General features: G+C 42.0%; 1 protein-coding gene across 7 annotated transcripts in view; it reads right to left on the reverse strand.

Moving 5' to 3' along the window:
- The window catches only part of PARVA (parvin alpha), a 256,682-nt gene that overhangs the window by 98,208 nt on the left and 141,098 nt on the right, over positions 1-17,376 (reverse strand). For 6 of the 7 annotated variants that reach the window (XM_075927863.1, XM_075927862.1, XM_075927860.1 and 3 more), the window contains 4 exons: positions 15,509-15,570; positions 14,241-14,309; positions 10,125-10,226; positions 8,436-8,508 (listed from right to left, as the gene is read on the reverse strand). In XM_075927863.1, the coding sequence (XP_075783978.1) occupies positions 8,436-8,508; positions 10,125-10,226; positions 14,241-14,309; positions 15,509-15,570 (306 nt within the window). Of the gene's footprint in view, positions 1-1,007; positions 3,678-8,435; positions 8,509-10,124; positions 10,227-14,240; positions 14,310-15,508; positions 15,571-17,376 lie in introns of those variants that run through there. The other variant, XM_075927865.1, reaches the window with a different exon arrangement.

The following is a 17,376-nucleotide window of genomic DNA, read 5'->3' on the forward strand; positions in this document are numbered from 1 at the left end:
AAGTATTTCACAATTCTGTTGACTGATTTTTTTAGATGGAATTTACTGACACAAAAAATTTGCCAATTACATCTTTAGCAGAGAATAAAATAATAAAAATTAGGACAAATGCACAGATGTGGCAAAGAGTTTTGCTGTTTTTAATCTTTCTTCTATGCACAGAGAGCTGTCTTTCCTAAAAAAGCACTCTCTGAAAGCAGAGGCAGTTAAAAATATTTGCTTTGCTATTATAATATGGTCTATGTATGAGAGCGTGTCTGATCTTTCCAAACAAATAAAATCTGTAAAAACAAAATGTTTACCGATTTGTTAAAGAACTGAGTTGTGGCATTCTAATAGTCAGGGCCGGCTCTATGGAGAGCGGGGCCCGATTCCAGGGGCAGGGCCGCACATGCGCAGGGCCCCGGGCGGCACGGTGGATGCTCGGGGGCCCACACATACGCAGTGCCCCGGGAGTACAACGCATGTGTGGCCCCTTGGGCGCATGGTGCATGCGCCATGCTCCCAGGACATCATGACGCATGCGCCGTGCGCCCAGGAGCCCCGCACAAGCGTCGGGCTCCCGGCACATGCGTTGTTTCCCTGGGTGTGGGGCCCCCTCAGGCGTGGGGCCCCAAGCTGGGGAATCAGCTGAATCGGTCTAAGGCCAGCCCTGCTAACAGTTACTAATATAGGGTATGTCTACACTGCCACCCGAGTTCGAACTAGGGTGGCTAATGTAGGCATTCAAACTTGCAAATGAAGTCTGGAATTTAAATATCCCAGGCTTTATTTGCATGTTCCCGGGTGCCGCCATTTTTAAATGCTCCGCAGTTTGAACTCCCTGCCCGTGGCTACACACGGCACGGACTAGGTAGTTCGAATTAAAGCTCCTAATTCGAACTACTGTTACTCCTCCTGCAATGAGGCATAACGGTAGTTCGAATTAGGAGCTTTAACTCGAATTACCTAGTCCATGCCGCATGTAGCCGCGGGAAAGGAGTTTGAACTATGGGGAATTTAAAAATGGCGGCGCCCGGGAACATGCAAATAGTTAAATCCTGGGCTTCATTTGCAAGTTCAAATGCCTACATTAGCCACCCTTGTTCGAACTAGGGTTGCAGTGTAGACATACCCATATAGACTTAGAGATGGACAAAATACATGCCAAATAACCAAAGGAGGTAAAACTGCTACTTCCTAGCAAAGTGCTGAAACTCACCTTAACTACTATGAGTACATACAGGAGAACACTTGTGGCTCAAGACTGGCTTTGAAAAAAATGCAGGCTAAGGTCCTATTGCTTATCTCCTCAAAAGGTCAATAGTACTGAGATCCAAAAGGACATTAACTAATTAGATAGCACATAGAAATTAGTGAATTCTGATGTGGGGGAGGAAAAGGGGGCACACAGTCCAATTATTTATTTCTTTTCCAGCTTCATAACCTTTTTAGAGACTCTGTTTAAAAGGAAAAGCTGACATGCATTTGAAAACTCTTACTAAAATGTAGGGCTATCCAGATAATCTTCACATTCAGAAAGTATGTAACAATACAGATAACTGAATTCTTGGTTCAATGAACATCCTAGTTTATTGTTTCTTGTATTAAATATTGATGTTATCTTTGCTTCAATCAATATTTACCTCTCAGAGCAATGAATCTCAATAAGCACCTCAACTGAAGTCAATATCAGCTTATTATTTACCATCACTTAGCATCCATAGAAGAACACCATTACTAGATTTAACACTAATGGTTGCACTGAAAAACAAAAAAGCAAAAACTGAAAAATAAGATATTTAGCAATTTAGAAAATGAGTAATATAAACATGTTATGAATAATTCTTACTAGCATTGAATTTCTTCAGATAACTGACACAAGAGACCACACGCAGGGTATAATTCATAGAGTTTAAGGCCAGAAGGAACCATGGACATCAAGTCTGGCCTGCAGCATAACACAGGCCAAAAATTTTACACAGTAATTCTGGCCCTAAAAGAATTTTTTGTTTTTTGTTTCCAAATGTGCAAGTCGATGCTAGTGAGCCCAATAACTCATGGTTGACTCACAAGATCCATTTTAGAAAGACATCTAAATCTTGATTTTAAAACTTTAAGTAATGATTACTTTACTACTCTTCTTGGTAACCACTGGTTTCTATGGCACTGTTCCTGACTTAGTCTCTTGCACTGTGATCGGCTAGAATGGACTCCTATGCCTTAACATTTGAGGCCTCTTAGAGGTGCGAGAGGAGAAAAAAAATGGACAATGTACAAGGCTCAATGTATAAAAACAGGCACTATTTTACTTTCTACTAAATTGATATACTTCCTTTCTAAGCTAAAAGCAAAACATCAGTACCCCCAAAAAATGTTTATCCTATATTTTTTAGACTATTTATTTAAGTGCTATCCCATCTGACAGTTTTACAAATATTACAGTGACACACACTACAAACTTTTCTTTTCTTGTTCACTTTTGTTCACTCTACCACTTGTATTAAAACGTGTATGCTCAAAAACACTCCTTACCATTCTTACATTATATAGCCTTTGGCCTAATTTTTCAAAAGTGAATCTTGATCTTGCAGGCTACCATTTTTAGGTACCTCACTTGTAGCATCCTAATGAGGTCTAATTTTCAGTAAGAATTTAGCACCCACTTTCTGAAAATCAAGATTCTTTAAGGTCTTCAATTAGGAACCTGCTTTTTAAAAAAATTATTAATTAATAGTGCCCTTCCAAAATACTGTTTAATTTATACCAATTATAGTTTGTCTAAACTGTTAATTTTAAGTAAAAACAATTCCTTTACTTCCGTTTCTGCTTTCCCTGGGTGTCTTTTTAGGAGAGATCCTAGACATTTGAAGAGGCTGTATTATAAGCTTTTGACACTGTTCTGAATTTTGAAATGTGTAATAAAGGTCTTTTCATAGCACAAAATCAAGCATACAAAATGTAAAGAGTGCTGTTTTAAATGCACATTTAAATCAGAACATCACACCATTGCAAGTTTGAAGGAGTAAGTAGTCATTTCAGTTAGTACACAAAAAACATACAACATAAAAAAATTTACTTAGGTTTAGTGTCTTTAGCAGTTCTCTTCTTAGCTCCAATGCGAACCATCACATTCTACCTGTCCTTCAGTAAATTAGCAGGATCTCCTGATGCATCCATCTTATTATAGGTAAAAGATCTTGTCCTCTCTCGGATTAGAAAAATAACTGTTTTTTTAATTAATATTTAAGATATAGCTGAAGATAACCTCTTACAATTAACTTCCAAAGTCAAGCCTAATTAAAGCTATCAAGTCTGCTGCTCATTGCGCTGAGTATTTTAAAATAGAATAAAAAACGTTAATGAGAGATGGGTTTCCCCAGAAGGTACCTAGTTATCTCCCTTCAGATCTTTTACTTTATCATTTAACTTGGTTTACTGTAGCCTTAATTTTAAGCATAAGGGTTTGAAAAGTATAACAAGAATAATCAGTTCAACACGCTTTTGAGAAGTGATTCAGCTCCTTTAGAAAATACAAATGCAAAGAAATGACCATAAAGAATATGATTGCTGTGATGGGTTGTTTTGTTAACACCCATTCATCTGTTCCAAATCAATTCCTCACTCCACATTCCGGTATTTGGTAAACAAATTGTACAGCACTCTCAAAGTTGACTTCAAGTCACAATTTACAATATCTAGGAAAAGGGAAAAAGGGAAAATCAGCCCCTTTCATGACACTCAGGAAGCACCCACAAAAAACCACCCCGCCTTCTCGTATGAAAGTGCATTCTTCTCTCCTCAGTCCCATTCCCAAACACATAATCACAAACTTAGAATGCATAAGGAGGGTGGGCATGGAAATGGGAAAAACATAAGGACAATTTTTGATGAGGACCTCAACTCAGACATCAACACTGCAGCCACCATTATCTGCAGCTGCAGATGAATATAGGAACATGTAACTTCCTGATTTGCGAATACTTCCAATTACTTAGAGGTCTGCATGCAAAAATTAGCACCCATAATTATTTGTACCCTGCAGGTTCAAAACTGGAAGCAGTTTCTTTAAAAATTGGCAAGTAGAGCCTGACCTATCAGTGGGAATATTCAGATATGTAGGGGCTGCAGGACTGAGTCCATACTGAATGAATGGACTGTTAGGTTTGTATTTGGCAAACATTTTGATGCTCTAATGGGGAGAATTTTCTAAAGCACCTTGGGAGTTAGATGTACAAATGCCTCTGAAAGTTGTTGCTGAAAATCTCACATCCTGTGCTTAAAGTTAGGAACATGCTGTGATGAGCTCAGTGACAAAGATTCCATTTGATGTGTCATTTGATGTGCTGAAATACCACTGAGTCAACCATCCTGCCTTCCCGGCCACCGCTTTACTTTGGCTTCCTTCAGCAGTGACACAGAGATGGGGTTACACAGGGTCAAGTACGTGGCTGAATCAGGTCCTCAAACAATATATATTTAACCTTGTGAAACAAGACAGCTAATAAATGTACACTTTGTTTCCAAGAGAGGTTGTTGAGAAAGTCAATATTACTGCCACAGAATATATATGAAATTAAATTATCTGAATGAATGACTGCTCTGATCTGGGTAAACAAGACATCTTCAAAGCATGCAGGCAGTCTGAGCAAATTATGCAATTATCAAAACAATATTGCCATTCTAGTAGTTATATTACAGTCTTTTATGTGATTCTGAAGTTTATACAACAAACATCTACACTCGAATGGTTCAATCCAGCCAAACCCATGTAAAGCTGTTGAGGACTGCAGATATTGGCAGATCGACATACCCATGGTAAAGGCTAGCCAGCTGCAAAGCCATAACAAACAAACAAGGCTTCATTCCCAGAGCTGAATTATGGAGCCTCCTACCTGAAGGGACTGTGCCACTTAATGGAATTAGGAATGGAATAGGGTTAGGAATTAGGCCCCTTTACTGTGTGGCCTTTGGAAGACAAAGCCAAGTTCAAGGGGCCAATAGGCAAGGCTATAAAATGTAAAAATATCAAAGCTGCTGGGAATAGATGGAAGGGCATTTCCCCCGCACGGCCCAGATTGCTACTGTTATGCTCTGCCTTCCTGCCTCGATGCTAACGCATCCCCCATCAAATCTGGAGCTGGGGGTCTTGGAGTCATATGATCCCCTTTATTTCCTCAGAGAAGAGTCTGACATAATTTAATGGAAAACTTTGCAAAAATATTTTCAAATCACTCCATAAAATGTCCCTGAAAATTCCATCACATCTATAGAACTCTACAGGATGGCTAAAAATGTTTCTAGAAACATGAATTATTTCTATTCAATTTCATAACACCGAATTTTATTCATTTCCCAAAAACCTCATGATATTTGTACAGAAACATAATCTTATCTTATTGTTCTCAAAATAGCTCATTTCTGTGGCTGGCCTCTAAAGTGGAGCGTCACTCAGAAGGAGCCTGCATTCAACAATGCTTCACTCAGTTAAGGATGATGAGGTACAAACTGAGTGCAAAGATTCACATGAATCCTAACAGAACTGAAAGAAGACCAAGCAGAAGACGGAATATACTCATGGAATCTATCTTCTACCAGAGTGCCCCTTAAATATTAGAGTTGGCTGGCCTGACAAGCTGGCTTAATTCTGAAGGTCACAATTTAATTGTGTTTATGTTCTCTATTTTAAAATTACACAACACTCACAACTAGTCTTGGCATTTGTACTATAACCTCACATCAACAGTCTTGAATCATGCAAGAACTTGCAAGATCAAGACTTTCATTAAAGATTAATGAACAGAATTTATGAGATCACTTCTGTTATATGCAGCTGAGGCCATTTTGGAAAGAAAATCATAATGACAGTCAAAAATGGGAACCTCTATTTAGGCTCCTCACTCCATAATGACAAGTTTGAAAAGCCCAACATCAGGCACATAAGTGAGGACTTCAGAGTGTAATTTTAAGTTTCTCTTTCTGAAAATTTTGTCTGATAACATTTAGCGTCATATCTACAGCTGTCTCTTGAATACAAGGTAAAAGATAAAACAAAGGGGGCAGGACATACTTTTGTTGTATATAATTCAAAGAATATGCGGCAGAAATAAATTGTTGACCTGGAAAAGTTAATATGTTGCAGATATGCTAATTTATTTACCATGTTCACTATTTTTCTTCATATGTTTTTCATATTCTGCAGAATTTATTCATCAACATTTTCATAGAAGCTGTGTAGGAATTTTAGGACTACTTAGTATACACATTTATAGTAAGATCCTTTCCGATGCTATTTTGCTGTCTGGAAATGTTAGGCATGGGCATTGTGCCCAGTTTAACAACACATAAAACAGATGCATTTTTCCATTCATATTGGGCAGGAAGTTTCATATTAAGCATTTCAATAATTGCAGAAGAAATGGCATATATATACTGAAATGTCCCAATGGATTGATTTATACTGGAAAAATTAGCTGTCCCCTAGAGCAATAAATACCTAAAAATTAAAATGCCTTAAGAATTTAAAACCTCCAGCATGAGTGAGAGATCACAGCTACTCTGTTTTACTTGAAACCCTAGATTTCAATATTTCTACCCCCTTACTTTGATTGCCCCTACGTAAGGTCTTATGATACAGTTGCTATCAATTTATCTAAAGCAGGCCTGCCCACAACAGAATCATAAAATCCTAGGGTTCGAAGAGACCTCAGGAGTCATTAAGTCCAACCACCTCTCAAAGCAGAACCAACCCCAATTAAATCATCCCAGCCAGGGCTTTGTCAAGCTGGAACTTGAAAACCTCTAGGGATAGAGAGTCCCAGCCATCACAAGAATTGAAAAACTAGGATCAATGGATTCAGAGGGGTAGCTGGGTTAGTCTGTAATGGGAAAAACTTCAAAAACAACAAATAGTCTTACAGCACCTTCGAGACTAACAAAACACGTAGATGGTATCGTGAGCTTTTGTGAGAACAACCCACTTCCAGCCATCTAAAGAAGCGGGCTATGCCCACGAAAGCTCATGATACCATCTACATCAGTGATCTCCAACCTTTTTACACCCAAGATCACTTTTTAAGTCTCAGAACAGGCAAAGATCTACCGCCCTGCCCCTTCCTTGAAGCCCCGCCCCTTCCTTGAAGCCCTCAAATGAGGAAATCTAATGTAAATGTACTGTGCAGGCACGCAGTTCAGAGAGGGTTCAAGAGCTACTCTTGGAGCCCCTGAGATCTACCGGTAGATCACGATCTACTGGTTGGTGACCAGGGATCTACATGTTTTGTTAGTCTCTGAGGTGCTGCTAGACTATTTCTTGTTTTTCTAGGATCAGTAGAGCCAGATTAAGGCAAGCCCAGCTCCTAAGGCAGGCCAGGGCAAAACACCCTCTGGGGGCTGGATCTGTCCTGCTAAGCCACCACCAGATCTGGCCCCTGGATACAGTGAGGAGTGGGCAGTGGTGCTCCATGGCTGCTCCCACCCCCAGAACAATCCCATTGGCCAGTTTCTGGTCAATGGAAGCTGCCTGTTTGATAAACAGGCTGCACGCAAAGCCCCATTCCCCCTCCTCTGCTCTCACCTCAGGCTCTTATTCACAGAGCACATGGCCCTGCAGCCTGTGCGGGGGCAGTGCAGGCTTTTGCCTGAGAATGACCTGGGCTGCTGGCCAGGAGTCTCACTGGTAAGTCTCCCAGCCAGAGCCTTCCCTTGCCCCCAAACCCCTCCCTCCCCACAGCCCTCTGCTCCCCCACTCCTACTTCCTTATCCCACATGAGCCAAATCCTCTGCCCTCTTCTGACCCCATACACCCTCCCAGAACCTGCACACCAATCTCCTGAACCCACTTGGGGGTGGGGGCAAAGACTTCATGCGCTCCCTCTGCCCCCAAGCCAATCAGGGTCTGTGGGCGGGGGACCACAGGAAGCCTCCTGGCCATGCCCCTTCCACCCGAGACCCCACCACTTCTGGGGTGGCCCATGACCACTTCAGAAATTTGTGAAGTGCCCCCCCCTTCAAAAATTAATGCTCACCCCAGAATAGGCTTATCCAAATGTACAATTCACAAATCATTTTTTGGTATTACCAGAATCATCTCTTCAATACTGGTGTTCATGATGGATAAACTCTGCCCTGTCCAGAGCAAAAATATCACCCATTGTGTCCTTTGTAGAAGCACATTCATTGGCAAGGGCAGGAATGGTCAAGGAGGGGCTGAAGAACATAATGCTGAAGGGACTATACTTCTCTGAGAAGCATGCACGCTCATGCAGAACTTGCTGCTGATTCAAAGAGAGCTAGACACATACCCTAACCACAGACTGCTTGAGCACTATAGATGAACTTATCTCTCTCTACTTTTGTCGATTAAACGTTTCTTTGTACCCCACCCCACCTTAGCACAATACCATAGCACAGGATAGGATTTCACCATTATACCAATAAAAAATAAAGTAGGATACCTTCTGGTCTTGGTTTTGGTTTTTCCAACCCTCCATCTTGCATTAGTTCAAATGAAAAGGACACATTCACAACCTGGTAACATAACAAACACATTTATTATTATACATTATTCCCTGCCCAGTGCTCATAGTTAGCATGGTTAGGGTGTGTTTAACTCTACAGAACCAAATCCTCAGCTGGTGTAAGCTGTCCAGGATCTGGTCCAGAAAACTAGTGATTATTCCAAGGTTTTTTTTGTCAGAAATCAGAATATTTGCAAATCATATTGTCATGATCTGAATAGGATTTGGGCTCAGTTGTCCATAACAAAGTCTTAGAGGGGTAGCCATGTTAGTTTGTAACTTAAAAAACAAAGAGTAGTCCTGTGGTACAAGTCCTGTGGTACCTTCGAGACTATATATATATATATAGAGAGAGAGAGAGAGAGAGAGAGAGAGAGAGTATCATGCTCTTTTGTGAGTAAAACACACTTCATCAGATGAGCTGGAATGCAAATAGTCCAGGTCCTGTCCTTGATCCAAACACAGAGCTGAATTGCCTTGGATGTCAATGGAGATTGCCCTTTGTCTCCATACACACTTGTTTGGTCTTAAAATTGCACACTGTACATATAAGGCAATATTCCTTCATATCTTTAAACTCCACGAATCTCGTAAATATTCAATTTTTGTTATTCATAACTTGATTCTGCCCTCACGCAGGCACATGATTCTTATTTAAATCACTGACAATATTGATTGCTCAATGGCAGCATTGCAGTGGCTGCCAAACAAACAGTTAATATTTCCTAGATATCAGTTAACACAATTTCCTCCTCGATTCAGATGAGGCAATAACCACAGTATCTCAAATATTTCTGTGTAGTAACTGTTGGCAAATGCTGAATTTTTAATGGTGGATTACAGGAAGTGTTTTTCTTTATCTAGCGTTTTTCTTTATATTTTAGAGATTAGTGCTTCTATCAGTCTGTCTGCAGGTCCATTTGTTCAAGGGCTCCTCCTAAATGTTAAGAACTAGGACCACCAAATTTGATATGCAGCTTCCTCTTCTCCTAATATAAAGCAAGGTCAGGGTTTGGTTGTGCCAGAACAACCAGAAGTGCCAGGCAAAGGACTGTTTTCCATAACATGGAAAGAGAGGGGCTGGGGTGTTCAGAGGTACATGATACTGAGAGTGGCCACTGGGGGCAGACGCACCACCAAGAGAGTGGCCAGCAGGGATGGGGCTCTACCAGCAAACCAGGTAAGTACTGCCCCACCCAAAACCCTTTCCCCACCTCCTGGCCTTTGGCTGCAGTGCCATGACTGGGAGAGGGGAGAAGGCCCTTGGCAGCCAAGGAGGTGGCTTGGGGGAGTGAAAAGGCCCCTAGTAGCTGGGGGTAGGCACTGGGGGAGAGAAAAGGCCCCTAGTGGCGGGGGGGGGGGGGGCATTGGGGGAGATCAAAGGCCCCTGGTGGCCAGAGGGGAGCTGTGGGGAGTGAAAAGTCCTGTGCTGGATGGGACTCTCCCATCCTAAGCCCCCTCACTCTCTCACCCTTCTGTCCCCAGCCTCCTGTACTGCCCCCACAACCCCAAGGCTCTGCCCTTACTCATGCACCCTCACACTGCCAGCTCTCTGCCCTGAAAGACCGGGGCAATGCCAAGTAAGTCTTCTAGTATAAACAATATCAAATCTAACAAGAGAATTACCTTTTGTTCAAAACTATCAGGAGTCAAGAAGAAGCTGTGCAGGGGCACAAAATAACCTTCCAGGAGACCCATTAGCAGCACTAGATATACACCGTCTGCAAACTAGAAGAGACCATGATATCTCTGAGTATATATTCTAAAACAGTTTAATTATTTTGCCTGATAAACAAGATAACTGTTGCCTAATACAGTCTGCTCTGTGACACTACAGGTACTAACTTAAATATTTTAATTGAATCTGCATAAGTTCTTATACTTGTATTAAGTATCAGAGGGGTAGCCGTGTTAGTCTGAATCTGCAAAAGCGACGAGGAGTCCTGTGGCACCTTATAGACTAACTGAAGTGTAGGAACAAAGACCCACTACATGCGTCTGACGAAGTGGGTCTTTGCCCACGAAAGCTTATGCTCCTACACTTCAGTTAGTCTATAAGGTGCCACAGGATTCCTTGTCGCTTATACTTGTATTATCATTCATAGCTAAGCTGATCAGATGCTGAAATAAACAAGTGGACATATAAGCACCCTGGAAGGAGGCTGTAACCAGCACAGACCTGCAGTTATGGGTGACTTTTCATTGGAGGCTAAGTAGGTTTGGAACTAGGAAGTGGATTCATCATTGTAGGAACAGGGAGTTGTGGGCCCACTTCTGTAGTGTGAGAGCTCTAGGATGGCTGCTCTATGAAATACAACTTCATTTCAGATTCTGCTGGCCTTGTGGCAGAGGCCCAGCAATCTCTTCCAGACTTTTTGTGACATGGCATGTAGTCCCGGAGTAGAAGAAAGCAGAAATAAATATATCATCTAATCATTGTGCAACTGCCATTTGAACCTGGGATCTCTGGAGTTCAACAGAGGAACCTCAACCGTTTGAGCTAAAAGCCAGCTGGCTCTCGGCCCATGCTGTAGAGGTTTCTTGTTCTTATCTGTTGCTGTGATCTAAGTGCCACTGCATGGGACAGTGAACCACACTAGGGCTCCACCTACACTTTTTGTTTTTTGCGGAAGAGGAAATGCAAATGAAGCACTCATTAGCAAATCTTGCATTCTCATTTGCATATTCTCTTCTGATCCTTTTTGCGAAAGGTTTTTGCGAAAAAAAAAATGCAGTGTAGACAGGGCCATTTTTTGGAAAAAAACCCTTTTGCACAAGATCCCTTATTCCTCAAAAAATAAGGTTTACAGGACCTTGAGCAAAAGGTTTTTTTTTCCGAAAAATGGCCTGGTCTACCCTGTGGTTTTTTTCACAAAAACCTCTTCCGCAAAAAGGATCAGAAGAGAATATGCATATGAGAGCGCGAGATTTGCTAATGAGCACTTCATTTGCATTTCCTCTTCTGCAAAAAACAGTGTAGATGGAGCTTAGGTGTGTGGGTTGCAAATACACAAACGAGGAGGGGAACAGTATAGAGAAACAAAAGGATTGTCCATAGTGCAGTAAAGTCCTTAAACAATTTTTCACTTTTCACAAGTATATGTAGATAGTATCCATCCACATACTTATCTCTTTATGAGTTATAATTAACACGTAGTTTTTATACATATTACTAATTTTAATACTTTTCTCAAAAATTGCAGAATAAGATCAGATTCCTCATAAAGAACTATAAGCATGTTGAACTTTTTAAAAACAGGAGTTTGAGTTCCTTAAGATGACAAAAATTCTGTATTTTTACTTTTAAAAAAGAATTGTATTTTTTTCACAGTTGTGTAACACAGAAGCAAATTAATGAATGTTTTCTAAACCAGGCATGAGCAATTCTTTGCCCAAAGGAAACATTTCAGAGAAATTCATGAATGACCGTGAAGAGAGATTTAGAATAGAATGGCCATCTCAATCTTATCTGTACCTTATGACTATCAGTGCTAGAACATAGCCTCACTTAATCAAACCCTCTTTATCCATTCCCCCAAGTTATCTAAAGCAGCTCAGCATCTCCCTGAAGCTGCTGGAAATGCAACCAAACTCTCAGTTAGTGAAGTACAGTTTCAATGAACTATTAGGGGTCTCTAGAGATATTTGATCAAAGAGGGCTCTTCAGTAAGGGTGTGTCTAGACTACATGCCTCCTTCGACGGAGGCATGTAGATTAGCCAGATCGGAAGAGGGAAATGAAGCCGCGATTAAAATAATCGCGGCTTCATTTAAATTTAAATGGCTGCCCCGATCTGCCGATCAGCTGTTTGTCGGCAGATCGGGGGAGTCTGGACGCGATGCGCCGACAAAGAAGCCTTTCTTCATCGACACAGGTAAACCTGGTTTCACGAGGCTTACCTGTGTCGATGAAGAAAGGCTTCTTTGTCGGGGCATCGCGTCCAGACTCCCCCGATCTGCCGACAAACAGCTGATCGGCAGATCGGGGCAGCCATTTAAATTTAAATGAAGCCGCGATTATTTTAATCGCGGCTTCATTTCCCTCTTCCGATCTGGCTAATCTACATGCCTCCGTCGAAGGAGGCATGTAGTCTAGACACACCCTAAGAGAAAAGTGGAATAAACAAACACTTAAAAACAAAGACATATTTCTGAAACCTTCATAGGTCTCCTCCCAGCTAGTTCTTAATTTCATCTTTGTAGAAGCCATACCTAGTATAGACTTGTATCCAGTTAGACAGGAGGTTTGGAGACTTTTTTTGTAAGAAGGATCACACCTTGGAAAAAATGCTCTATGGACACCTTTCCTCTCACTGGTAATCATGAAGAGCACTTTCTTTCCTGTCTCATCATGTAACTTCCTTGTGGCAACTGCTGCAATTGTTTATATAGAAAAAAGAATACTAGGGAAGTATTTCCTGTATTTTTAGCTCTTTTTGATGCACTCTAGCAACTGGAAAAAAGGAGGAGCCAGCACTATGTCACACTGTGGAGCTCTCAAGCTTAGAGCCCCATTATGCAATTGCTTACATGCACTCAGAAACTTTATGGCTGCATCTAGACCGGCATGATTTTCCGCAAATGCTTTTAACGGAAAAGTTTTCCCGTTAAAAGCATTTGCGGAAAAGAGCGTCTAGATTGGCATGGATGCTTTTGCGCAAAAGCACTTTTTGCGGAAAAGTGTCCGTGCCAATCTAGACGCCGTTTTGTGCAAGAAAGCCCCGATCGCCATTTTCACCATTGGGGCTTTTTTGCGCAAAAGAGTTTTTACCTGTCTACACTGGCCCTCTTGCGCAAAAGCATTTTACATTAGATCGTCAGTGTTCTTGTGCAAATTCAAGTGGCCAGTTTAGACAGCTGGCAAGTTTTTCTGCAAAAGCAGCTGCTTTTGCGGAAAAACTTGCCAGTCTAGACGTAGCCTATGTGTGTAAGCAGTCCCAGTGAGAAAGTGTCACAGAACTCCCAAGAGATTATTCATTTGAGTAAAGTAAGGGTAGGTGGAATGCAATCGCCCAACGTGGAATTTCATCAGAATACCAAAGCCAAGATTCTTACTGAAACTCTAATGACATCTAAGGAATCTTTAATGACCAAAATAGTCCTAGATCCCAACTTACATAGTTTACAAGTAATATTAATGGTAAAGGAAGTATAAATCTTTTGGGGGAAATGTGCTCTTGAAATTCAGGCTACATCTACACTGCAGCAGTTTGTCAGAAGAGGAAATGCAAATGGAGCACTCATTTGCAAATCTTGTGCTCTCATTTGCATATTTTCTTCTGATCCTTTTTGCTGAAGAGGTTTTTGCAATAAAAAGCCCTGTGTAGATGGGGCCATTTGTCAGAAAAACTATGTTGCGCAAGATCCTGTAAATCTTATATTTTGAGGAATAAGAGATCTTGTGCAAAACAGGGTTTTTCCAACAAATGGCCCCGTCTACACAGGGCTTTTTATCGCAAAAACCTCTTCCACAAAAAGGATTGGAAGAGCATATGAAAATGAGAGCACAAGATTTGTGATGTAGCTTCAGTTACTACTAGAACAGCTCACTGTCCTTGTAGTACAGTTTTTATCTTCATATGACAGGCCTATATAATATTAAGCAATCCAGGGGGGTTTCTGGGTGAAATAATACTTCTTGAAAGACAGCTGAATAAGAATCTTGTGAAACCTTTGAAAAAGTTATATGAGTATAGTATGGAACAGTTGTCTTCCCCCCACAAACCAGAGCTATGACTCTTACCTGGGTTTCCAGTTCTGTAACCTCCAAATTCAGTTTATTCAGATGCTTGTTCACAAAAGTGATGAGAGTCTGAAAAATGTGAACAAGCTGATCAAGGCATACTTTTTAGAGCATCGGTTTTAACTTTTCCCATAAGACCTGCACATACACAGTGTTCAGTGCTTATTTCTAAATATTGTAAAGTTACAAACCGAAACCTGCATTTTTAAAAGTGTTTAACTCCAAGATTTATTGGTTTTCTGACTGAGGAACAGAACTGACACGAACACTAATCAAATAATTAAAACACGTTGTTGTAAAGTGAAATTACATTTGTAGCAGTCTAGAGAGTTGTGTTGTTGAACTAGGCCTCAATTTGATAGCAGCTGACATTCATGGGGGGCAGATAATCCACCAATGTAAATTGGCATTCAGTGAAGTGATATGACTATTCACACCAGCTATAGATCTACCTATGAGTTTCCATTATACTACACTACAATTAAAAACCCATGGCTGATCCTTGCCAGCTAACTTGGGCTTGCAGTAGGATTATAAGCGACTAGTCGACTATCCAATAAGCATAAAGCGGCAGGCTCTTAATACATTTAGTAGGCCGATGTGCAGTGAGGGGATCCGGCGCAAGTTGAGAATCAGCTATCTCGCCTTGCGTCGGATCCCGCTCGCTGCGCCTTAACCTTCAAATGTATTAAGAGCCTATTGGCTCTTAATACACTTAAAAGGCAAAGCCACAGCAGGGTTAGCTCCCAGGGTCGGGAGCTAACCCTGTTGCAGCTCCCACTCTTTTCGACTAGTCGATGGAAATTCCATCAACTAGTCTATTAGTTGATTAAACTCAATTTAACATCCCTAGCTTGCAAGGCTCATTGTCAGGGGCTGTGTAATTGCAGTGAACACATTCAGGCTTGTCTCACAAGGTAGGAGGCCCTAGAGTTCAGGCTGTAACTGAATGTCTACACTGCAATTAAATAGCCCCTTTGCCATGCGCTCAAGTCAGCTGGCTCAGGCGACTGAGTGTCTGACGCCAGTTTGGACACACTACAGTTACATGACAAAGTTCTTTACAATGGAGATTTCTCTCTCTCTCTCTCTCTCTCCTGTTCTAGGCTCTGAAGCAAAATTAATGTTGATGACATTAATAAATGTAACACTCCCAATGTGCAATCATAGCACTATTATTTAAATTTTCAGTGTAAAGTTCAGTTTTATTAGATTAAATATGCTAATGTGCCACATCATTGTATTTCAGAAATAAAAAAATTTCCAACCTTTTTTACAACATTGAGCTTGTCTGGGGCGTGGTCAAATAAAGTGTCAAATGCATCCCGTTCTGAAAAATAGTCAAATCTGTTAACATAGCAAGCAACAGCCACCCAAATGCATAATGAACACTAATTAAAGAGCATGAATGCTAAGAACAGCAGCATCAGCAGAATCTTTTAATGCAGTTTGTATTGATTTTTTGTTTCTTTATAACCTCTTAGAAACTGTTGTGTCTTTTGTCAGAAATACAGATTTTAACTGGGATTTGGGCAGCATAATAAAGTGATCTGAACAACAAACTGTAACTTTGCTCCAAGAATTAACAACCATCAACATCTACCCGTATAATAACCTATATAACCAGGCAGAGGTAGATAGTGAGCCAAATGGATTCATGAAGAAAAGAACTTCTCCAATTATTTAAGAGCTAATCTAGAAAAACATAACAAATGTGAGCTTGCACCTTCAGTCACTGAGGGCATGTCTACACTTCAGAGTTATTTTGAAATAACTCCCATTATTTCGAAATAACAAGGCAAGCATCCACACAGCAAGCCCACTCTCTCTCTCTCTCTCTCTCTCTATATATATATATATAGTAGGCCAATGTCTGTGACACTGAAATGCTGGCTGTTGCCTCTGGGTGGCGCTGTTGCCTCAGTCACATCCTTCGCCTCCCGCCGTGGCGCTCAGCTGACTTCTGCGCTGCTTAGCCGGGCCGCCATGGGGGAGCAAGTGGCGCAAGCAACTGTTTGGGCTCCACAGTCCCCCAAGTGAAAGGCAGGAGGGGGAGGAGAAGAGAAAGAAAGAGACGGAGAAAGAGGCAGGAGGTGGAAGAACGGTGGGGGGGGGGGGCAGGAGACAGGAGGAGGAGGAGGAGGAGAGAGAGAGAGAGAGAGAGAGAGAGAGAGAGAGACATGGATGTGGAGGAGAGACCCGAAAATCCTATCTTGTGACGGGCTATTGGCTAATTTTGAAATAATAACCCCTAAATTTACGAGTAATAATGCCTATTTCAAAATTCCTATTTTGAAATAGGGTGAGTGTGGATAGCGCAGCTGTGCTTATTTCAAAATAATTGGTCTCCAGGGCTTCTCCCAGCTGTCCTGGTGGACACTCTATCCACACCCCTCTAAACTCTATAGTCTCCCTTCCCCTACAGGGTTTAAAGCTGCAGGCAGAAGGGAAAGGGCTTGTGGCACCACACAAGCCCTGCCAGCCCTGGGCCACACAGCAGCACCAGGTGCAGATGAAAATAAAGAAATTGAGGCAGGCCTACACCAAGGCCAGGGAACAAAGGTCCCGCTCTGGAGCAGCATCCCAGACTTGCTGCTATGATGAGCAGCTGGATGGCATCCCGGGGTGGAGGCCAGTCACCTCCCCTCTCCTCATCGTGGAGTCTGGCCAAGACACACCTGTCATCAGCCTACAGGAGGAGGAGCAGGAACAGGAGCAGGCCAGCATCGACACCATGTCTACCAGCCAGTAGGCTGTCATTTCCCTTAGTACCTCCCTCCACGGATGTCACTAAGGGTTCGGACAAGGTCGGGGAAAGCACTTTAGGCGAGTTCCAGAACTTTCCCTAGACACACATGGGGGCAGGCAGCAGGCGGCAAGGGGCTGAACGCTCCTCATTCACCCTTCTTGTCCTGGGGCTCGCACAACAACCTGTGCATGTGGATGCACATGGAAAGCCAGTCCAGAGCACTCAGCCCTATGATGCTCTCACACAGGAACCCGTTGCTCCTTCTCACAACATTCCTGGGGAGGCCTGCCTTACCCTGAACTCTGCGGTGGGACACCTTCCCATGACAAGTTACCACTAAGGAGGCTGGGGTCAGGGAAACACACAGCAGTGCCACACAAGACACAG

Source organism: Pelodiscus sinensis, chromosome 4, assembly GCF_049634645.1.
Source record: "Pelodiscus sinensis isolate JC-2024 chromosome 4, ASM4963464v1, whole genome shotgun sequence".
NCBI lineage: Eukaryota > Metazoa > Chordata > Testudines > Trionychidae > Pelodiscus > Pelodiscus sinensis.